Here is a 23902-nt window from a genome sequence, read left to right on the forward strand (position 1 = left end):
AAGGGAGCGTGGTTAGAGCCCCGCGAGCTCAAACGGACAGGTGGAGTCACAATGAAAGCTGAGCGCGCAGCCGCTGTCCCCGCCCACCTCGGGGGGGCGGGGCGGGGCCTGGGCTCGCAGGATGCGCGCGCAGCTCGCTACCTGACCGTTGCCGGTCTCCATCCTAAGCTTCCGGTTACCTGGCGGGCCTGAGAGGCCGCTCTCCCGCCTCCGCCCTGGACGCTCCTGCACTGCAGACTCCCCCGAGACGGGGGCCCCGGACCCCAGGGCTCAGAAGGTGGGCGAACAGCGGACAGCAGGGCGAAAGCGCATCCCTTCACGGCCCCTTTCCTGATGCCTCATAGCCCTGCCCAACTCTCATCTCAGAGATCACTTCCAGAGTCCCCATCTAGCCCTCCACACTCCCCTTCTCAGAATCCTCCTTCCTTGAGGATCCCTGCCCTGATCCCGGACCCTATCTGCCCCCTTCCCAACTCCTTACCTCCTACACCCCCACATACCCGTTTCCTCCCAGCGCGGATTCTAGGTTCAATCAGTCTTTTTTTCCCTCGGATTCCTCTCCAGGACTCAACCAGGACTTTCCAAAAGTTGCCGCGGGGCCTTCCAATCCCCTGTGAGTACCCTTGTGCCCGCCCCCCTTCTCACCCTCCGCGGCGTAAGTGGGTGCTGCCCCCAGCCCTCCTCCCCGTCCCCAACAGTAGCTGACCCACCCCAGCCCTCTTCAGGCCTTCACCCAGCAGACGTTGTTCTGCTGAGAAACTCCAGGCCATTTCTCAAGCCTTCCCCTTCTTTTCCTCCTGCCCACCAAGCTTCAAAGAAGAAACGGTGTCTTGGCCTTTGCTAGCGGTACCCCACGTTCTCCAAGCCGGCTCTGTCTCTCCTCCCTCCTGACAGCACCACAAGTGGTTGGTTTTGTTCTTTTTCACACCACGACCCACCCCACGCAGAAACCATTCTCATTCCCTCAGACGCATGTGTTCTTTCCTGCCTTGGCCATCTAGATACACGCTCCCCTTCTGGAATACTTTCCTTCCAGCTTTTTGCCAAGCTGATGCTTGCTCATCCTTTAGAGTTGAGGTCCCTAAGAGAAGCCTCACCCCAACTTCTGGCTCAGTCCGGTTGCCCCATTAGGCGCTCCCTTAGCACACGGTACTTCAAGTTCAAAGCACTTTTCAGGCTTGTTGTTAGTTGGTTAATTATTTGTCATTCACTCATTCATTTGGCACATTTTATTGAATGTCCACCACGTGCCAGGCACTGTTGGGGACACAGTGAACAAAACAAAGTCCCTGCCCTCATGCAGTTTACACTCCAGTGGTGTAAGCCCAACAAGGAGCATAAGGTTATTAATGAAACGTCTATGTCGGGTGGTGATGGATGTTATAAAGTATCAGGACAAAGGAATAGTGGGCCATTGAGAAGTGACCGTTTTAGGCGGGGTGGCCAGGCAAGGCCTTTCTGGTGAAGTGTGAGTAGAGCTTTCAGTGGAGCTCTCTGGAGGGAAAACACAATTATTGGCTGTTGTATATACATTCTGTGAAGGCAGGGGCCAGGCTTGCGGTCTTATCCATTGCTGAATCCCTTCCTCGGTCTCTTCTGTCCTGTGCAGACAGTTGATCCAACACACATTTCCTGAAGATTAGCAGCGTCCCAGGCACTGGACTTCGCAGCTTTTAGAGGCAGAAAGGGCAAAGGTGAACAGCAGCTCCCGGGAAGGGTTATCCAATGAGATGATAAGCCCAGCGACATCACAGACTTGAGAATCCAAGAAGTAGACTTGAAGCAGATTATCTGAGGTCAGATTAGGGGCCAGGGTGAGCCCACTGGTTAGGATTACGTCTGGCTGGGAGTGAAAGAAAACCCCAAATAATGGTGGCCTAACCCTAACCCTCAGGGACCCAGGTCTATATCTTGTTTTACCACATCTTCAACATGGGTTCCACCTCATCGCCCAAGATACTGATCAACTCTATCATTAGATTCACATGCCAGCCAGTGGGAAAGAGGAAGGCCAGAGAAAGGGAGGCCCTCTTCCTGGAAGGACGGTTCCCAGACGTTGTACACACCATTTCTGATTAACTTCTACTTGCCAGAACTTACAGGGACCACATCTAATTCCAAGGGAAGCGGGGAAATGTAGTCTTATTAAAAGGTGGGGGGAGTCTGTCAGCAGGCAGAAGCAGGGGTAGGCTGTTGAGGACAACTTGTAGGTTCTAAATTGTGGATAATGGGTCAGTGTGGCTAATGACTTTTTTTTTTTTTATTGCTTTATTTTTGAGGGGAGGGGGGTGCAGAGAGAAAGGAGGACAGAGGATCCGAAGCAGGCTACACGCTGACAGCAGCGAGCCTGATGCGGGGCTTGAACTCACAAACCCATGAGATCATGACCTGAGCCAAAGTTGGATGCTCAGCCCACTGAGCCATCCAAGCGCCCTTGGCTAATGACTTTCTGTGCCGCTCAGCGGCCATCTCCCAAGTCAGGCCAGGCTGATGGAGCCAGCGAGGATTCTCTGCACCTTGACATTCAGAAACTGAAGGAGAAGAGGGACCTGCTGGACACGGAGATCTCCCAACTAATATCTGAGTAAGTCTTGCTGGACCTCTCAGCATGTTTAAGATAACTTTTAACCAGTGCCCAGTAACTGAAACCCAGCCGCACTAGCTTAGTGTAAAACTAAGGACCGTACCCCATGCCCTGCTGTTGGATTCAGGGTGTCTCAGCTGAATCTTTCAGGTAGGGTGTGGTCAGACCCAGGAGGACCTGGAACTAGGAAGAGGAAAGCTGTCCAGAACAGAGGTTATCCCTCTCGCGGTCTCTCTCTGGGCCCTGGTTCTCTGCCTCTGCTCCCATCTGCACATGGACTCCATTCTTTCTCTCTCTGCAGGTGGGATTCTCAGTGCCTGGGGGGAAGCTGGCTCTTTCGCAACTCCTAGATTTTCCCATGCCCCATGCTCTGGCCACGTGGCATAGACTGAGCAGCCTTTGAATGTGCCTTTCACACATGAGGGGATCTGAGTAGCCACTCCTGTGCTTATCTGTGAATCCCTCAGCTATGGCCAGGGTCACATAGTACCAGCGTGTGGCTGGGAACCACCCCCTAAGGGCACAGAGACGTTTGCCAGGAGCGAGGGGCTGGACAGATCCCCGCCCTACTGTAAGTTTCTTCAGGGCCCTCCCTGTGTCCCTAGTAGGCCCCTAGTGAGCATTTGTTAAATAGGTGCCTTGTTACTCTCTGAACCTTGGGTCCTCCCCAGCTTTCTTAAACATTTTCTCTCTCTCTTCCATCCCTCATCCCAGAGGCTACAGTGTGGATGAACTGGAGGACCACATCTCCCAGCTCCACGAGTATAACGACATCAAGGATGTAGGCCAGATGCTGCTAGGCAAGCTAGGTTAGCATCAGGACCCCAGAGGAGTAGCCAGGGCTCAGAGGGAAGGAGTCCCCATTCCCCAGGATGTTTGGATTTTGTTCCTGGGCCCTGTAATTTTCCAGCCCTCCCATCCTCGGCTGCCCTGCTCCCCAAATGCCCCAAAGCAGCTGGACAGCTCTTACAGGAGTCCCTGAGGTTTTTTCCTTCAAGTGTAGGGCCTGCATCAGAGCCAGAGACAGGTTTGAGCATGAACTCACCAACCTGCCAGGTTGAGGGCTATGGTTCCCAGTCTTCTGGGGCCTATTCAGTAAGCAAAGGAGCACAAAGAAAGGAATTATAAAATGTGTTAACTGCTACGAAGGAAACAAAGGCCAGAGCTGGGGAATACTGAGACATGAACAGGGTGGCGGGTGGGGATGAGCTAAGGTGGTTAGAGAAGGCCTCTGAGGAGACCCTTTTCCCTGAGAGGAAAAAGGAGTCCTTGAGGGAGCAGGAAGCATGGCATCACCAAATGGCCAGGACATGGCCCATAGGGCAGCCTAAGGAGTGAGAGTTTTCAGCAGGCCCCAGGCGCAATGTGAATATAAATTTACATTTTCAGCATATACTCAGTGCAGTCTCAGCTTTGTTTGGCTCCTCTGCAAAGTGGGGTGAGGGTTCAATGAGTCTAGTTTGGGGTGGCCAAGCAGGGCCCACAGTGGAGGGGTCTAGAAGGAGTAGCAGGAGGGTATCTCGGCCAACTAGAGGAGAAGGAATAAGGTGTAGGAGTGGGTCCTGGGTAGCTCAGTCCTTGGGCCATTCTCCTTCCTATGCCTCCCACCGGACACATTCTTTCTTCCTTCTTTCCTTTCAGCCGTGATCCGAGGTGTCACCACCAAAGAGTTGTATGCAGAATTTGGCTTGGACATGAATGACTGAGCAAAGGCTAACAGCCCCTTGCCCATGGCCCACTGGGACAGGCAGATTTGGACATGAGAGGCAGCGAGAGCCCAGCCAGAACAGAACACCCACAGGCTTCCCAGCAAGAAAGGGTCAGGAGCCCTTTTCTAGAGAGCTCAAGCTGAGTGAGGAGGGAGCCCAGAGAAAAGGGAAAAAGAGAAGAAGGGCTGTTCCCTGCTCCAAGTTTCCTGAAATGTCCAGTGATATCTGTGTGTGTGTGTGTCTCCTATTTGTAAATAAACATACAAGCAATCTTGGTATAAATCTGTACATGGAGTCCCTCTCCTCTGATCTTCCCTGGGAAGCCCCCTGGTCATCCCTGGGAGAAAAACAGTCTGCCTTGGATTATAACAAGCTTACACAGGATGCCTGGGTGGCTCAGTCAAGCATCTGATTGACTTGATTTCAGCTCAGGTCATGATCTCACAGTCGTGAGATCGAGCCTCATGTCAGGCTCCACGCTGAGCACAGAGCCTGCTTGGGATTCTCTCTCTTTCTCCCTAAAATTTAAAAAAAAAAAAAATTGGGGTGCCTGGGTGGCTCAGTTGGTTAAGCGCCAGACTTTGGCTCAGGTCATGATCTCAAACTTTGTAAGTTCAAGCCCCGTATCGGGCTCTGTGCTGACAGCCCAGAGCCTGGATCCTGCTTCAGACTCTGTGTCTCCGTCTCTCTCTGTCCCTTCCCCGCTCTCACTCTGCCTCTTTTTAATTAAAAAATCTTTTTTAATTAAAAATTGTGGGGCGCCTGGATGACTCAGTCTGTTAAGCGTCCGACTTCAGCTCAAGTCGTGATTTCATGGTTCGTGAGTCTGAGCCCTGCATTGGGCTCTCTGCTGTCAGCACAGAGCCTGCTTGGGATCCTCTGTCCCTCTCTCTCCGCGCCTCTCCTGCTCTCTCTTTCTCAAAACTAAATAAGCATTAAAAAAAAATTGCAAACAAGCTTACACATACCAAGCACTATGCTGAGTGCCCTTCATCCATCATCTCTAATGCCGGAGTCCATCCTATGAGGACTTAGTATTGCTAAGGATGAGGAAATTGAGGCTCAGAGAATCAAAGTGACTTACCTAAGGTCGCACAGCCAGTAAGTGGCAGAGCAGGGATTCGAGCACAAGTCTAGTTCTGAAGCTTACAGTTTGCGGAATTGCCTTTCTGGGCTGGGGCCCAAGCGGGTAAGGGCTGAGGGTGAAACCATGACACTGGAGGAATTCTTCCCTTGTGAGTCCTTCTGCACAATGAGCGTTCCAGTCCCCAGCTATAGTCCGCCAAGCCAGGGCGAGCCGTGTCTTCCTTGTGTGTTGCTTATCCTGAACCACCAGCACCAGCAGAAGTCAAACTAGTGTTTCAAGTGCTCAGTGCCATCCAGAATGACAGGATTTCGCACTGAACTTGCCAAGTGTTCTGACTGTTCGAGCTGCTCATCCGGCTGTCCCTGCAGGACATCTTCTTAAGATCTTAGGTGTGATCGCAGTGCTTGAAGACAGGCTGTCATGAGGTGAGGGACGGACGGTTTCGAAAAACCGGCCCTGTAAGTCGGGCCTGACTGTGGGTTCCGGCTCTATCCGCTTATGAGCTGTGTGGCCACAGGCCATGACCTGGCCTCAAGAAGCAGAAATAATAGTAGTATTGTATGCAGTGTGGCAGCGTGCACTAGCTACCTCAACAAACAACCCCCAGATCTCCGTGGCTGAGCACCGGAAGGGTTGATTTCATAAAGTCTGATGAGGGTCTGGCAGCCCCTCCCCCCGCCCCCCACCTCTTCGGGCTTCACCGCCGGAATCCACAGCAGGGAGAAGAGAAGAGGGGAAGACACATCAACTCGGAATGGAGCCCTCCCCAGGTCAGCAGCCATCACTCCTGCTCGCAGACAATTGTCCAGAGCTAGTCACGTGGCCCAAGCCCACTGCGGACTGGGAAACCGGAGTGAGCGGCACATGGCTATTTGGTGGAGACTGGCTGCCGTCCGAGCCACAAGTGCCTGCCTCCACAGCATTCTTCCAGGACTCGGTGAGCAGCTGCACCTGCGCTTCCGTGGCTGGCCTGAACCATGCTGGCGCTCCAGCGCTTTCTGGACCCCAAACGCTGGTTTGCGTCTCTACGTCCCTATTAATGACCATGAAAGCCCAAGTACATTCTCATTTTGGGGTTTCTTCTTTCCATCCTTGCCATTTCCTGTACTTTCACATCATAATGTCAATAGGTTTTCACGACCCCCTGATGGGATAGGTTCTATTAGAGTCCCCATTTGGCAGGTGAGGAAACTGAGGCTCAGAGAGCAGAGGCAACTTGTCAAAGTCAGAGAGTGGCCGAACCTGGACAAGAGCTCAGGTCTGTCTGGCTCTGGACCCCAGGCATTTTCTAACCTGGACCTCACACCATGAGGCCTTGTGGAGCTGGGCGCCCTCTGGGGACAAGACTGTCAGATTCATCTTGGGGCACCTGGGTGGCTCAGTTGGTTAAGTGGCCAACTTCAGCTCAGGTCATGATCTAACAGTTTGTGGGTTCGAGCTCCCCATTGGGCTCTGCGCTGACAGCTCAGAGCCTGGAGCCTGCTTCGAATTCTGTGTCTCCTTCTCTGTCTGCCCTTCCTCTGCTTGCACTCTGTCTGTCTCTCTCAAAATAATAAACATTTTTAAAAAATCAGACTGTCATCTTTCCCGCCTGCACCTCACACATACTCGTTATTTGCCAAACTGAATGTGGCCCTGATCCCATCCCCTTAGGTCCTGAGGGAGAGCTGATGATCTCACTGGAAATGGATCCCGGACTGGGACAGGCTTCTGAGCCTCTAACATGTCTCAGGTCCTACCCAGCTGTCACCTCACTTGACTTTTCCCTTTCAGCTTCCTGGGCCACATCATCTTCCAGTGGAGGAGGAAGAGGAGGAGAGGTAAGCAGCCAGGCTCAGGGTGGTGGGAACCCCAGGGGGAGTGGAGGTTCCCCTCCTGGAGGTTCCCCCCCACCTCACACCATTTTCTTCACCTGGACAGCTGGCTCGTCCTGTCTCTGTCCACACAGAGCCTCTCAGTGCCAGGAGCTGGGGAGCTGTGGCCTCTGGGTCTCTGCCACACAGTGCCCCCCGGCAGCAGGAAGTCAGGGGTCTAGGAAATGGTGACAATACAGTTTGGTACGTGGTTGTAGTGGGTTACAGGAGCACACGTGAGCAGCACCTAATCAGTTTGGGACACTGGAGAAATGTCCTTGGAAGGAGACACCAATGCCTGTACTGAGGGTCAGCCAGACAAGAATGTGGGTGAGGATTCCAGGAGGGGAAAAGGTGTGGGCAGAGGCCCCCAAGGCTAAGATCTTAGCGGGCCCAGGACGGGCACTGGGGGACTCCGTCTGCTTGGACAACGATTAGAGACAATTTGCTGACTGTTCACTTGGACTCTTGATGCAGATGGGAGCCCACCCCAGACACAGTCATAACCCAACTCTGAGTTTGGGGCTGATCTTTTTCTGGTGGGGAGATGGATACAGTTTTTATTTTTATTTATGATTTAACTCTTACGATTTAAAAAAAATCCAGGGGCGCCCGCGTGGCTCAATCGGTTAAGCATCTGACTCTTGATTGATCTCGGCTCAGGTCATGATCTCACAGTTTGTGGGATCGAGCCCCGTGTCAGGCTCTGCGCTGACAGCACGGGGCCTGCTTGGGATTCTCTCTCTCCCTCTCTGCCCCTCCTCCACTCACACGCGCATGCTCTCTCTCGCTCTCAAAATAAATTTTAAAAAAACTTTCATTCATTCATTCATTCACTCATTTAAATCCAATAAAGACTTTAACTCCAATGAAGAAGATGGGAGGATCCTTGGTGGTTTTCCTTTTCTCACCTTTTTCTCTACGGCAGCAATGCAATTGCATTAGGTGGTGCAGCTGCCGGGACCTGCTCATCCCCACACCTCCACCTGCTGACTCTCTCAGTTCACAGTCCAGCCAGTTCAACCTGACCTTCTTGTAATTGATCCTTTCTTTGCTTTATTCCTCCCCTTTTCCCTTAACTCTGGGTTATTTTGCTTTAATGTTAAGCTTCTCTTCAACCTTAATTCCAAATACTACTAAAAATCACTTTTCCCTGGACACTTGCCTCTTCAAAGATACAGATAGCCTGGGGCGCCTGGGTGGCTCCGTTGATTAAGTCATGCTCAGGTCATGATCTCCTGGTTTGTGGGTTCGAGCCCCGCATCAGGCTCTGTGCTGACAGCCCAGAGCCTGGAGCCTGCTTCGGATTCTATGTGTCCCTCTCTCTCTGCCCCTCCCCTCTTTGTTCTCTGTCTCTGTCTCTGTCTCTCTCTCAAAATTAAATAAGCATTAAAAACAAAAAAATACAGATAGCCTGGAGTCCCAAGACCACCTGTGGCTCTGTATTTGTGTTCTGGCAGTTGCCCTGAGTTGCCTTTCTTCTGGAAGGCAATAGAGGGCACTAGGGTCGATTCCGGGTTTTCAGGCTGAGAGTGCATACACCGCCCAGGACTCCAAAGACCTTTGTATTTTGGACCAATCATAAGGCACCCAAGGAGGACGCTGGGAAGGAAAGCATCATCTGGATCCATTTCCTCTTACATGGGGTCAGCTCTACCGGGTGTCATGGCAGGCAGAGACCTCGAGGGGGCAGTGTCTATCCAGAGATGCTCCCAACCGCGTGGGAGGCAATCCCTGGGAGAACGTTGCTGGGGAAAGTCCAGGCCAGCAGAGCTGCTGGCTGCAGACCAGATCTTCAAAGCACCCACATGGAAGTGGGGTTCTCTCTGGCAGCACCTTACCCAGGAATCTGAAGCAATCCCCACCCCCACCACAGGTGGTAAGGAGCCAGCTGGTTGTGAGATGTGGATAGTGACAGGTGCCATTGCTGGGGGTGTGCCCCCTTGGCAGCCAAGGGTAACTCTGACACAGACCTGATTTGATCACATCTAATGTAAACCTTAGTCAAAAATATTATTCATGGGGCACCTATGACATTAACGCGACACAGCCTGCATTCTCATCCTCCTTGGGGACCGAAAGAGCCTATTTCTGGACAGTACATCCCCATGGAGGCAGTGTCACCAAATAGCACCCCACTTGACCTTTGCTCAGAAGAGGATACTTCAGGGGGAGAGGAGACACGGGAAGAAGGCCAGAGGCCCGGAGCCCCACTGTGATGGGAGAAGGGTGCCCGTGGGGCCCCCCACCCTGATGTCCTAAAGGCATTGTGATGAAAGTTCTAAGTCAGGTGGAGGGGGACTGAGAAACGAGGTGAAAGGTGACAACCACACACTCAAACCAGTCACAAGCCGGAAGTTTCCCCAGAGAAGGGTTTGATGGTGGTAACAACCAACCTTTACGAAACACACTTGTTGGTCGAGCAGGGAGACACGCATGTCACAGGCGCTGTCCCATCGGCACCTCCCAGCCGTGGAGCATGTGAGGTGGAGTCTCCTCATTTCCAAACTGCAGCTCAAGGGGTGGAGTGATTTGCTCAAGGTTACAGGTCCAGTAAGGACTGAACTGTTCGTTGGACTCCAGGCCCTGGCCCACAGGGTGCAATCCTGCCTCCCCAGCAGAGGCCCAGCCTCCCACGAGTCTCTTACCCAATGTCATGCACTGATTAAAGGAGTTAGAACTTGAACCTAGAACTCTCTGAGCCCTTAAGCCCAAGGTCTTAACCACAAATCTCTGCTGTGCTTCTTATAAGTTGTATCTGCCCAAGCCCTGCCCTAGAGGCCAGGCCAGTGGCCAGAAATGAACAGCCTCAGCCTTGGCCCCGCTCTCCTATTTCCTCTGAACCAGAGGCTTTGCTCCCTGGTCACTGGGAAAGTGACCCTCTCATCCCTAACATCAGGACAGGAGCAGAGCCCCTCCTGACCTTCAGCTTCCTCAGCCCTTGTGTTCATCCCAGAATCCCAAAGGATCCCAGCTGGAATACCCATCACAGCAGCTAACACCGGGATAACGTGCTCTGTGCCAGCCCCCAGGCCTTGTGCTCAGCATAACTATTACATGTGTTTGCACGTATTCCTGATGGTGGCCCTAAGAGGTACGTAATTATCTCCATTTTCCAGATGAGGGAAATGAAACTCAGAGAGGTTAAGTCACTTTCCCAAGTAACACAGCTAAGAAGCAGACTCAGAGGTTGAAGTTTCCAAAGACATGCTCTTTAAAAACCAGGTAATAATTTCCAAACCCCTGATTATCACAATTATCTGAAAGGGCTTTTAAAAATAAAGATTTAGGGGCGCCTGGGTGGCGCAGTTGGTTAAGCGTCCGACTTCAGCCAGGTCACGATCTCGCGGTCCGTGAGTTCGAGCCCCGCGTCAGGCTCTGGGCTGATGGCTCAGAGCCTGGAGCCTGTTTCTGATTCTGTGTCTCCCTCTCTCTCTGCCCCTCCCCTGTTCATGCTCTGTCTCTCTCTGTCCCAAAAATAAATAAACGTTGAAAAAAAAAATAAATAAATAAAGATTTGGAAAAAAAAAAATTAAAAAAAAAAAAAAGGGGGGCGCCTGGGTGGCGCAGTCGGTTGAGCGTCCGACTTCAGCCAGGTCACGATCTCACGGTCCGGGAGTTCGAGCCCCGCGTCGGGCTCTGGGCTGATGGCTCAGAGCCTGGAGCCTGTTTCCGATTCTGTGTCTCCCTCTCTCTCTGCCCCTCCCCCGTTCATGCTCTGTCTCTCTCTATCTTAAAAATAAATAAACGTTGGAAAAAAAAATTTTTTTTTTAAATAAAAAATAAAAAAAAAAATAAAGATTTGGGGGCGCCTGGGTGGCTCAGTTGGATAGGGATCTGACTTCGGCTCAGGTCATGATCTCACGGTTTGTGGGTTTGAGCCCCACATCCGCCTCTGTGCTGACAGCTCAGAGCCTGGGTCCTGCTTCCGATTCCTTGTATCCCTCTCTCTCTCTCTCTCTCTCTGCCCCTCTCCCACTCGTACTCTGTCTCTCTCAAAAATAAATAAACCTTAAAAAAAAATTAAAAAATAAATAAAGATTTGGGTCCCTAACTCCACCCTAGGGATTCTGATTTTGTAGGCCTGGGGCAGGCCTATATATTTTTTTTTCTTTTTTTTTCTTTTTTTTAATTTTTTTTTTCAACGTTTATTTATTTTTGGGACAGAGAGAGACAGAGCATGAACGGGCGAGGGGCAGAGAGAGAGGGAGACACAGAATCGGAAACAGGCTCCAGGCTCTGAGCCATCAGCCCAGAGCCCGACGCGGGGCTCGAACTCACGGACCGCGAGATCGTGACCTGGCTGAAGTCGGACGCTTAACCGACTGCGCCACCCAGGCGCCCCCAGGCCTATATTTCTTGAACAGGCTCCCCAGCTGTTCTTGATATGTGACCTCTCGGGTGAGTGTTCCTTGGTGGTTGGTGAAATTGCTTCTAACCACAGTAATAACGTCCGACCAAATCCTGCCTCCAAACCAGCCATTTTCAAACCCACCTACAGAGTCCCTGGACCCGAAGAGCCAGCTCCAGATCAGACTCAGGTGGGATTTTATCTGGCTTGTCTTCAGCGCCTGCTCACAGGTCCTGGTGTTTATTAGCTCTGCGACTTGCCTGGAGCCGACCTGCGGCCGCACCCTCCACCCTGGCACCAGTGGACCTGCCCAGCTGGTTTGCCAGGGAGCAGCTCGGCCTATCTGGCCATCTTGGGGCTCTTTTCGCTTCTGACTGATCAGAGGCTCAGGAAGTACCTGTGGGGCTTGGGAGCAGGGACCACGTGGAAAAGAGTGCAGGGTAGGGAGTCACTTTGACCATGAGCCCCCACCCCCGCCCCCAGACAGCCTCACCACCCCACCAGTCACCCCCTGGCCACCCACCTGATGCCTGTCTCTCTCAGTCAACCTCTACCGCCCCCTGACAGGAACTTCTTTGGTGTGACTCATGTAGGTCCCTCCTGCTATCCAGCCCATCTCCGGAGTCCCACGCTTCCTGCTAAGTGCTTGAAGGAATGGGTTAGTTAGGGACTACAGGATATTGCAGAAGAGATCAAGATGTGGATGACATGGCGGTGGAAATAGTTTTTTGTCAGTTTTCTAATCTGTGGCCAGAGAAAGCTCAGCGGGCCGTGCCACGTATAGACAGATGCAGGAGGGTGGGTGGGTTGGCACAGATTTCACCAGGGCTTAGTTTCCTCATCTACAGTGTAGGTAAAATAAAACCTGCTGTGGCCACTTTGCAGATGATCATAGGTGTAAAGGCGGAGTTAATGATTCTAAAGATATAGGTCATTTTGTCAGCTTATTATTATGACGATGCGTTTGTGTGTTCTAAGCATACTCCTGGCCCCCAAGGAGTGCAAGGGCCTTATAACTTCAAGTAGGACCCTTACTAAGCCTGTCTCCAAACCAGCCCTTCCAGGAAAGTCTGGGGGGGGGGGGCTGGGAAGGAAGGAGTAAGAGAGGGGGCACCTAGGAGAGAAGGTAGAAGGGGAGGGGGCTGGGGAGCCCATAAAAGTAAAATTCTTACCTTGAAAGCTGTGGTTATCTGGGCATTCATTCGTTCCTTCGTTCATTCAATAAGTATTATTTCAAGCACTGCTCTAAACTCTGGGGGTGCCACAGTGAGGAAAAAATGAATACCCGGCCCTTGTGGAGCTTACATTCAAAGGTGGAGGAGGAGACAATAAAGCGAATAAAAATAAATAAATAAATCGGTCTTCAGATGGCGATAAGTGCCAGGGAGAAAAATAAATCAGGGAAAAAGAGATCGTAGCTGAAGCTTATAATATTTGGGCCTCCTTCCCCTCCTCCCCCAAATACATATTGAATGAATTGAAAATACAGGTCCTGGGCCCAGGAAGGGGCCTGTTCTGGGGCAGTTTTAAGCAGGGTGGGAAGGGATTAGGGGAGTTGAGACCCACAGGAGGCGAGGGAGGGGCCCCTGTGGACACCTGCAGGGAATAGCAAGTAGAAAAGGCCCTGAGGCAAAAGTGTTTGAGGAACAGTGTAGAAGCAAGCTTGGATCTCAGCAGGGCAAACAATGGAAATGAGTTGGGGGGTGGGGGAGCAGAGAGTGAGGACCTTCCAAGCCACTGTAAGGACTTTGGCTTCTATCCTAGGTGAGAAGGAAAGAGCTTGCAACAGAAAAGTAGCAAGACTAACTTGCATTTTACCAGAATCCCTCTGCCCACTAGGTGGAGGGGGTCACAAGGGTGAACGGTGGTGATCAGAAGTCAGATTCTGGAAACAACGATATTTTGGGGGCAGAGCCAGCAGCATTTGCTAATAGATGAAGTATGGGGTGTGTGGGAAAGGGGGCCTGCTGGGATCTGGGCGGAAGTCACTGGAAGGGTGGAGTCGCATTCCCTGGAATGAGGAAGTCTGGGAAGATAAGGAGCTAGGTTGGGGTTCTTCGAGGTTTGAGACTCGCCAACTCATCATCCAAGTGGGAATACTAGGCGACAGGTATTTGGGAACGGAGCTCACAGGGAGGGTCAGGTGAAATGTAGAGATGGGGGCGCTGACCGTCTGACATTCCCTGGTTTAGACAGCCATGCGATTGCTCACTGACATCACCTAGGAGAAGGAACCAGGAAGGGAGGAGACCACGGGAACCATGGGAAGAGAATTGGGGACAGTCACCAGAGACAGCCTTTCCAAGAGTTGTGCTCTTAAAGATAGAGAAATGAAATTACTAGAGAGAGCCATGAAGTCAGGAAGGAGTTAATGTTTCTTTTCGAGTTTGGGCTTTTTTTTGGGGGGGGGAATATACACAAAATTGTTTTAACCCTTTTTAAGTGTAGTTCAGTGGCCTGTGTACATTCACAACGCTGTGCAACCACTGCCACCGTCCATGTCGACAGCTCTTCTCCTCTTGCAAAACTGAAACTCTGTCCCCGTGAAACACAGATTCCCCAACACGCCCACCATTCTACTCTCTGTGTCTATGAACTCCATGACTCTAGGGACCTCGAACAACTGGAATCATGCAGTATCTGTCTTCTCGCAATGGGTTTATTTCACCCACCATGAGGCCCTCGAGTTTCATTCATGTTATAGCAGGTGCCAAAATCTCCTTCCTTTCTAACACTTGAATAATATTCTATTGTACGGACAGACCACGTTTTATTTATGCATTTATCCTTCCGTGGACACATGCATTGTTTCCCTTTTGTCTACTGTGAATGCCACTGTGCACGTGGGTGTGCAAGTATCTTTTTGAGTCTTTGTCTTCCGTTCTTCGGGCTGTATGTCCAGAAGTGGAACTGTGGGATCATACTGTCAGTCTATGTTTATTTTTTTATTATTTTTTAAAAAATTTTAAAAAGTTTATTTATTTTGGAGAGAGACAGAGACAGAGTGTGAGCTGGCGAGGGGCAGAGAGAGAGGGAGAAACAGAATCCAAAGCAGACTCCAGGCTCTGAGCGGTCAGCACAGAACCTGACGCGGGGCTCAGACTCACAGACTGCAAGATCATGACCTGAACCGAAGTCGGACACTTAACTGACTGAGCCACCCAGGTGCCCCAAGTCTGTTTTATCATTTGAGGAACTGCCACGCTGTTTTCTGCTTGTTTGCTTTTTAAGTTTTTTTTTTTTTTTAATTTACTTAAGTAATCTCTACACCTATCATGGGGTTTGAACTCACCACCCCAAGATCAAGAGTTGCACATTCTTCTCACTAAGCCAGCCAGGTGTCCCACTGCTTGTTTGTTTTTAAGACAGGAAATACATCAGCATGTTTGTATGCTGATGAAAGGGATCAAATAGGGGGACCTGGGTGGCTCAGTAGGTTGAGTGTCCGACTCTTGGTTTCAGCTCAGGTCATGATCTCACAGGCATGAGATCGAGTCTCACATTGGGTGCTGTGCTGGGCGTGGAGCCTGCTTAAGATTCTCTCTCTTCCTCACCCTCTGCCCCTCATCTCTCCCTCTCTTTCTCTCTCTTAGAAAGAAAGGGAAGGGAAGGAAGGGAAGGGAAGGGAAGGGAAGGGAAGGGAAGGGAAGGGAAGGGAAGGGAAGGGAAGGGAAGGGAAGGGAAGGAAAGAGTACAAAGGAGGAAATGATCAAGCAAAAGAAAGGGAGAATTGCCAGGGTGATGAGCTTGGGTCAGGAGAAAAAGGTGGAAATTTGTGCACAAGACAGGCACACCTCATTTTATTGTACTTTGCTTTATTGTGCTTTGCACATATTGTGTTTTTTTACAAACTGAACGTCTGTAGCCATCATGCATTGAGTCTACTGGCACCATTTTTCCCAACAGCATTTCCTCGCTTTGCGTCTCTGTGTCACATTTTGGTAACTCTCCCAATATTTCAAACTTTCTCATGATGATTCTATTTGTTATGGTGATCTGTGATCAGTGATTTTGTGATTGTTACCGTTGTAATTGTTTTGGGGCACCATAAACCTTGCACACGTAAGACAGCAAACTTAGTCGATAAATGTTATGTGTGTTCTGGCTGCTCCAGTGGCTGGCTGTTCCCCTCTTTGTCTCTCTCTCTCTCTCTCTCTCTCTCTCTCTCTCTCCCCTTGGGCCTCCCTATTCTCTGAGACACAACAATATATTGAAATCAGGCCAGTTAATAACCCTACAGTGGCCTCCAAGTGTTCAATGGTCTGGATAGAAGATCAAACAGGCCACCACCCATTCCCTTACGCCAACACCTAATCAGGAGCAAGGCCTTAATTCTCTTCAATTCTATGTGGGCTGAACGAGGCGAGGGGGCTGCATAAGAAGTCTACTTTACAAGCTAAAGTAGAGGTTGGTTTATGAGGTTTAAGGAAAGAGCCATCTCCATAATATCCAAGTGCAAGGTAAAGTAGCAAGTGGCTAACATAGAAGCTGCAGCAAGTTTTCCAGAAGAATCAGCGAACATTAATGAAGGTGGCTACACTAAACACAGATTCTTTTTCTTCTGTTAAGTTTTTTTGTAAGTTTTTGGTTTTTTTTTTTTTTTTGAGAGAGAGAGAGAGCATGCATGCATGCAAGTGGGGGGAGGGCAGAGAGAAGGAGAGACAGAATCTCAAGCAGGCACTGTGCCATCAGAGCAGAGCCTGATTCGGGGCTTGAACTCACGAACCATGAGACCATGACCTGGGCCGAGATCAAGAGTCAGATACTTAACCGACTGAGCCACCCAGGTGCCCCTAACAGCCGATTCTTTCTTTATTTAAAAAAAATTTTTTTTAAGTTTATGTATTTATTTTGAAAGAGAGAGAGAGAGAGAGCACAAGCAGGGGAGAGAGAGAGAGAGGGAGGGAGAGAGAGAATCCCAAGCAGGCTCCGCATTGGCAGCACAGAGCCCAAAGTGGGGCTCGAACTCACGAACTGTGAGATCATGACCTGAGCTGAAACCAAGAGTTGGATGCTTAACCAACTGAGCCAACCAGGGTGCCCCACAACAGATTCTTAATGTAGACAAAACAAAACATCCTTATATTGGAAGCAGATACCATCTAGGACTTCCATAGCTAGAGAGGAGAAATCAATGGCTGGCTTCAAAGGACAGGCTGGCTCTCTTCTTAGGGGCTAATGCAGCCAGTGGCTTTCAGTTGAAGCCAATGCTCCTTGACCATTCCAAAAATCCTAGGGCCCTTAAGAATAGCTTAATCTACTCTGCCTGTGCTCCATCAGTGGAACAACAAAGCCTGGATGACAGCACATCTGTTTACAACATGGTTTACTGAATATTTTAAGCCTACTGTTGAGACCTTACTGCTCAGAAAAGAAAGATTTCTTTTTAAACATTTTTTTAAAATGCTTATTTATTTTTGACAGAGAGAGAGAGAGAGAGAGACAGAGCATGAGTGGGGGAGGGGCAGAGAGAGAGAGAGGGAGACACAGAATCGGAAGCAGGCTCCAGGCTCCGAGCTGTCAGCACAGAGCCCGACGCGGGGCTCGAACTCACAGACCATGAGATCATGACCTGAGCCGAAGTCGGACGCTCAACCGACTGAGCCACCCAGGTGCCCCAGAAAAGAAAGATTTCTTTCAAAATATTGCTGCTCATTGACAATGCACCTGGTCACCCAAGAGCTCTGACGGAGATAGACAATGACATTATATTTTCACGCCTGCTAACATGACATCCATTCTGTGGCCTGTGGGTCAAGTAGTAATTTCTACTTCCAAGTGTTATTATTTAAGAAATATATTTTGTGGGACGCCTGGGTGGCTCAGTGGGTTAAGTGTCCGACTTCCGCTCAGGTCATAATCACTGAAGACTGCTCAGAAGCCCTTTAACTAGTCAAAGAATAACACGTGGTGGTATTTCTGTGCCGTGGAGCTGCACAGCAATAAAAAGGAAAAGAAACCACTGACCTGTCCACTGGGGATAAATCTCAAATACACGAAGCCAGTCTCCAAAGTTTATATGCTGTCTGATTGAATTCAGACAACGTTCTGGAAAAGACATAACAATAGGAACAGAAAACAGATCTAGAGTTGCCAGGGGAGGGGCTGACTGCAAAGGGGCAGCGTGAGGGACTTTTGGGGGCGATGGGCCTGTGGGTAGCCTGACTGTGGTGGGAGTGGGTGGGCAACTGCATGCACTTGTCACAAACTGCACACCAAAAATAGTGAACTTGCAAACACTATTTACAAAAACACAAAGTAGAGATTGAGCCTGAAAAAAAAAAAAGTACTCTCCGCTATCTCTTAGACACCTGCCTCCACACACACAGCAGAGGAGGGTTTACCATGAAGCTAATGACACTCGAGCTTCATTCTTTTTCTTAGAGGACCCATAAATTGCACAAGCTTCAAGCCCCTCGAAACTTGGGTCCACCCCAGGACTGGGCCCCACAGGGGCGTCTGGCCCTGCCCCCTTCTCCATCCTCAACCTTCTCCCATTTGCCCAGTCTGGGCCGGCCACACCACCGCAGGGCCCGGGGTCTCTGCTCCTGTCTAGGAAGCTCTGCCCCCAGCTCTGCCCCCAGATGTCTGCACGGGGGGCTCCTCTGACATCCAGGTCCCAGCTTCTATGTCACCACCTCAGAGAGATCCTCCTGGGAGCTCTGCTGCACCACTCTGCCTGATTTCCTTCCAGGGACTCGTTTCCGCCATTATATTCTTACCTGCTCTTCTCGCGATGTACCCTCTGGGAAACCAAGGGTGTTCTCTGTCCTTCGACACCAGCACCAGAGCCAGGGCAGTGGCTGGTCCACGGAAGTACTGGGGGGAAGGCTGAACTAGGGAATGACCAGGCGGGTGTTGTTTTAATCCCCATTTTACAGTGGGTGGACGAGTTTCACAGAGGTCGAAATACCCAGTGCAAGGTGGGGTTCACACGCTGGCCCTTCCGCTGCCAAAGGTTTACCGCGACACGCAGGAGCAGGACAGGCAACGGCAAACCGTTTGCCCGTGGGTTTGCTGATGAAGTCGCTGTTTTGTTTTATTTTTATGTTTATTTTTAAGAGAGAGAAAGAGAGCACAAGGTTGGGGGGGGGGGGGGGCAGAGAGGGAGGGAGGCACAGAATCCGAAGCAGGCTCCAGGCTCCGAGCTGTCAGCACAGAGCCCGACGTGGGGCTCCAACTCAAGAACCATGAGATCATGACCTGAGCCAAAGTCGGACACTTAACCATTTGAGCCACCCAGGCACCCCTAAGTTGCTGGTATTTTTAAGAACATGTTTTGTGCACAGTCAGTGCATGAAGTTGCACTTTCTTTGGCTTTAAAAACACAGTCTATTTCTTTCTTGTTTTCTTTCTCTTTTTTCCTTCCTTTTTTTTCTTTCTTTCTTTCTTTCTTTCTTTCTTTCTTTCTTTCTTTCTCTTGAGAGGGAGAGAAAGGGTGCAAGTGAGCAAGGGGCAGAGAGAGAGAGAGAGAGGAATCCCATGAGGGGCAGAGAAAGAGAGAGAAGTAGAACTCACCCAAAGTGGGGCTTGTGTTCACCCAATGTGGGGCACAAGCTCAGGCGATATGGGACTCGAACTCACCAACCGCGAGATCATGACCTGAGTGGAAGTCAGATGCTTAATGACAGCCTCCCAGGCGCCCACTATTTCTTGAAATAATGAACTCAATAGTATAACTTAATGGCACAAAAACAGACACTCAGATCGATGGAACAGAATAGAGAACCCAGAAATGGACCCACAAACGTATGGCCAACTAATCTTTGACAAAGCAGGAAAGAATACCCAAAGGAATAAAGACAGTCTCTTCAGCAAGTGGCGCTGGGAAAACTGGACAGTGACATGCAGAAGAATGAACCTGGACCACTTTCTTACACCAGACACAAAAATAAACTCAAAATGGATGAAAGACCTAAATGTAAGACAGGAACCATCAAAATCCTCAAGGAGAAAGCAGGCAAAAACCTCTTTGATCTTGACCGCAGCAACTTCTTATTCAACACATCTCTGGAGGCAAGGGAAACAAAAGCAAAAATGAACTACTAGGACCTCATCAAAATAAAAAGCTTCTGCACAGCAAAGGAAACAATCAGCAAAAGCAAAAGGCAACCGATGGAATGCGAGAAGATATTTACAAATGACATAGCAGATAAAGGGTTAGTATCCAAAATCTGTAAAGAACGTCTCAAACTCAACACCCAAAAAACAAATAATCCAGTGAAGAAATGGGCAAAAGACATGAATAGACACTTCTCCGAAGAAGACATCCAGGTGGCCAACTGACACATGAAAAAATGCTCCACATCGCTCATCATCAGGGAAATACAAATCAAAACCACAATGAGATACCACCTCACCCCTGTCAGAATGGCAAACATTAACAACTCAGGCAACAACAGATGTTGGCGAGGATGCAGAGAAAGAGGATCTCTTCCGCACTGCTGGTGGGAATGCAAACTGGTGCAGCCACTCTGGAAAACAGTATGGAGGTTCCTCAAAAAACTAAAAATGGAACTACCCTACAATTGTACTACTAAGCATTTATCCAAGGGATACAGGTGTGCTGTTTCGAAGGGACACATGCACCCCCATGTTTATAGCAGCACTCTCGACAATAGCCAAAGGATGGAAAGAGCCCGAATGTCCATCGATGGATGAATGGATAAAGAAGATGCGGTACATATAGACAATGGAGTATTACTCGGCAATCAAAAAGAATGAGATCTTGCCATTTGCAACTACGTGGATGGAACTGGACGGTATTGTGCTAAGTGAAGTTAGTCAGAGAAAGACAAATATCATATGACTTCACTCATACGAGGACTGTGAGATACAAAACAGATGAACATAAGGGAAGGGAAGCAAAATTAATACAAAAACAGGGAGGGGGACAAAACATAAGAGACTCTTAAATATGGAGAACAAACAGAGGGTTACTGGAGGGGTTGTGAGAGGGGGGATGGGCGAAATGGGTAAGGGGCATTAAGGAATCTACTCCTGAAATCATTGTTGCACTATATGATAACTTGAATGGAAATTTAAAAAAATATATTAAACAAAAAAAAATAGTACAACTTAAAACTGAAGTTACAAATCTCATGTTGCTAATATATTTGGCACCGTTTAACAATCACTGTTAAGTTCTAGCCTTTTTTTTTTTTTTAACATTTATTTATTTTTGAGAGACAGAGAGAGGCAGAGTATGAGCGGGGGGGGGGTGCAGAGAGAGAGGGAGACACAGAATTCGAAGCAGGCTGCAGGCTCCAAGCTGTCAGCACAGAGACCGACGCGGGGCCCAAACTTACAAACCGCGAGATCATGACCTGAGCTGAAGTCGGATGTTCAACCGACTGAGCCACTCAGGCGCCCCAGTTCTGGCCTTTCCAAGGTTAAAGACACCTACTGAAGAAAACATTTTACTAATCCCTAAGGGATTTGGGGTGGTCTTCCCAGCCCACTGAGGCTGCATATTGACCGGATAGTTTGGGCATGCCTCAGGGTTTTCCAGTCCCCTGCAATCCCAATGCCCTGACAGGCCACACTGAGTCCTCTTTCATAATCTCTGTGCCAGTATGGACTCCAAATGGGGTGGTGGGACAGCTCATGTATCTGGGTCCCAGTTATCTAATTTTCCCCCCTGAGATTTGCATACACCCTCTGCTGCCCCCCAGATTTCCTCACCGTTGGACTGGATCCAGCTAATCTAAGCCTTACTTGATTTTATTCTGAATTTTCTACATGCAGAAATGTGTATTTTCACATGTCTCCTATCTATCAGGACCACAACTCTTAGATAAGGTTAGATTATGTGTGTCTCCTCTGGCTCCAAAGTCTTGGTAGGAAAATCCAACTGGGGACCTACCCAGGGTACAGTTGGGTTGGGCCTAGGTCGGGCCAAGGTCAAATCAGGGAGGCCATGGTTAAAGAAGGAATAAGGGCATAGGTTCTGGAGTCAGACTACCCAGTTCAAATCTTTTTTTTTTTTTTTTAAGTTTATTTATTTTCGAGAGAGAGAGAGAGAGTGCATGTGCGAGCAGGGAAGGGGCAGAAAGAGGGAGAATTCCAAGCAGGCTCCACACTGCCAGGACAGAGCCCACTGTGGGGCTTGAACTCCTGAAGGGTGAGATCATGACCTGAGCCGAAGTCAAGAGTTGGACGTTCAACGGACTGAGCCACCCAGGTGCCCCTACCCAGTTCAAATCTTGAGTCTACCCTTGACTGGCTATCTACCCTCTACCCACTTGGTGCCTCAGTTTCCCCATCTGCAAAGTGGGGATTCAATTGCCTGGGAATTTTGGTGTGAGGGTGGGGCCATCTAAGAGGGGTTGGTAGGTGGAAGCTTGGAGTTGCTAAACAGCAAGAAAGGTGACTGCCTGGGGCAGTGAATGTGGCTTGAGTAAGGAGGGGTGGAGCAGACATCTATTCATGGCTCAGCCTGCGACAGGTGCAGGTGACTGCGGTCAGAGAGGCAGGACACATGCGGGTTAAACTGAGGTGGGGAACATCTACCTGCCGCAGAAGTCATGGAGATAGCAGGGTCCTATTGGGACGTAAACGCTCCCTGCCAGCTTCCTCACCCATAAAACAGGAATAATCATAGTATCTTTCATACTGGGGTGAGCGTGCGAGCAATGGAGATGGTGAATGTGAAAGTCTCAGTGCAGAGCCCAGCTTATCAGAACCCCACAGTAAATGATAGCTGCTGTGGATGAGGGAGTTTGGGGCAAGTTGAGGGCAAAGTACAGGCTAACAGTACCCCACACACACCAGGTGGAATACGTGTGATGTTCCTTGGACGCTCCTGGCTACCCAAGAACAAAGGGAAAGGGTTTAAGTGCTTGCCACGGTGATGCGGGAAACTAAGGCAAACGAAAAATTAAATTCTCTTACTGCCTACAGCCCATTGACAAGTCCTTGAAACCAGCAGAGTGACCTCCCTCTAGGAGCTCAGCTGCCTCGATGATGACACTTTGCTAGGGGCAAAAGAAAATCTTGGCTTAACATTATCCTGACCCTCCAGGAACCCGTAAGTCTACTTTAACATATAAAAATTCCTTTGGAAACTTCCTTTAGCTCAAATCCCCCAAGATATATGCAGGCAATCGCGCTCTAAGTGTAACATGCCCCGCTGATATACATCAGAAGGGTCCCATGACTATGGTTTTACTAAACAGTAATAAATGTCGTTTCCCTAGCAACAGCTCAAGGTCCTGCACACCTTGCTTCCAAAATACCTCAGAGACTTATTCCATCCCTAACCCCCTCGCAACCTGAGGGTATATAATCAGTAATCTGTCATGACCCCAGTGCAGACTTTCTGCCCACGGGTCCTTTAATAAAATCACCTTTTTGCACCAAAGATGTCTTCAAGAAGTCTTTCTTGGCTGTCGGCTCCGGACCCCCCTCCACCCTCCACCATCACCCCAAAACTTCATCAGCTGTTATTAATGTCACTGTTCTCTTGCCTTCAAATCAGCAGACCTATTGATCACCAAACATGCCCAGGCCCCAGGCTGGGCACTGGGCACTGGGCCCTGGGAATAATTTACAGTGATGGCACCAGTTTAGCCTTTCTGGAAGGCACTGCGCGCAGCCAGTTTCTTCCTTCTATTGAAGTTATTGGCTGAAGTGTCAAAAGAAAGGCCCAGAGGGGCTGGGGCCTGTCTGAAGAAACAAATCCTGGTCATCCTGGCTCTTAGCCCTGTGAGGTTCAAGAAAATGCGTAGGTGACGAAATCGAGGTGGATCTTCCTTCCAGCAGATTATCGGTCAGATTATGAAGCGAAAGGTCCAAGGTCCCGCTTCCTGACAACACAGGACACCCACCTCCGGTGCAAAGGTCCTCAAGGTGATTCTCATTCACAGGCAATAAAGCCAATCTGGGTGCTGCATCACCACAGAGGGCCTATTGTCCCCTGATAAGTCAGATACTCTTTGACCTGCACTGGCTGTTCCCTTGGCCTCAAAGGCTTCTTCCCCCAGACAGTTTCCTGGCTCCCTGCCTCACCTCCTTCAGCTCTTTATTCAAGTGACCCCTTCTCAGGCTGCCCCTTTAACATCTCCACTTGGTGTTTGGGCCGTCTTGTTAACCGAGGTATTCCCGGTGCTTACCACAGGATCAGGAAACTGGTGGGCACTAAATAAATATTTGTTGAGTGAATTCCGGATAAAGTGGCTGGAACCCAGACCTTGGGGAAAGCTGACCCATCCTAACGGCAACAATGTGCTATGGGCAGGAATAGCCCAAGGCAGGGAGAAGGTCGGAGGCTTCCTGTACCTCTTCCTGTCCCTCTGGGTCTGGAGGAATTAGCACCCA

At 49.8% G+C, this 23902-nt stretch overlaps 1 protein-coding gene across 1 annotated transcript; it reads left to right on the forward strand.

Moving 5' to 3' along the window:
• Positions 1-167: 167 nt before the first annotated feature.
• SWI5 (SWI5 homologous recombination repair protein) lies at positions 168-4579 on the forward strand (the record flags this gene model as incomplete). Its single annotated transcript, XM_030292859.2, has 5 exons — positions 168-277; positions 565-613; positions 2463-2584; positions 3299-3393; positions 4226-4579. Coding segments are annotated over 5 exons (441 nt in total), but the record flags the coding sequence as incomplete, so codon positions are not given.
• Positions 4580-23902: the final 19323 nt, after the last annotated feature.

This window comes from Lynx canadensis, chromosome D4 (assembly GCF_007474595.2).
Source record: "Lynx canadensis isolate LIC74 chromosome D4, mLynCan4.pri.v2, whole genome shotgun sequence".
Taxonomy (NCBI): domain Eukaryota; kingdom Metazoa; phylum Chordata; class Mammalia; order Carnivora; family Felidae; genus Lynx; species Lynx canadensis.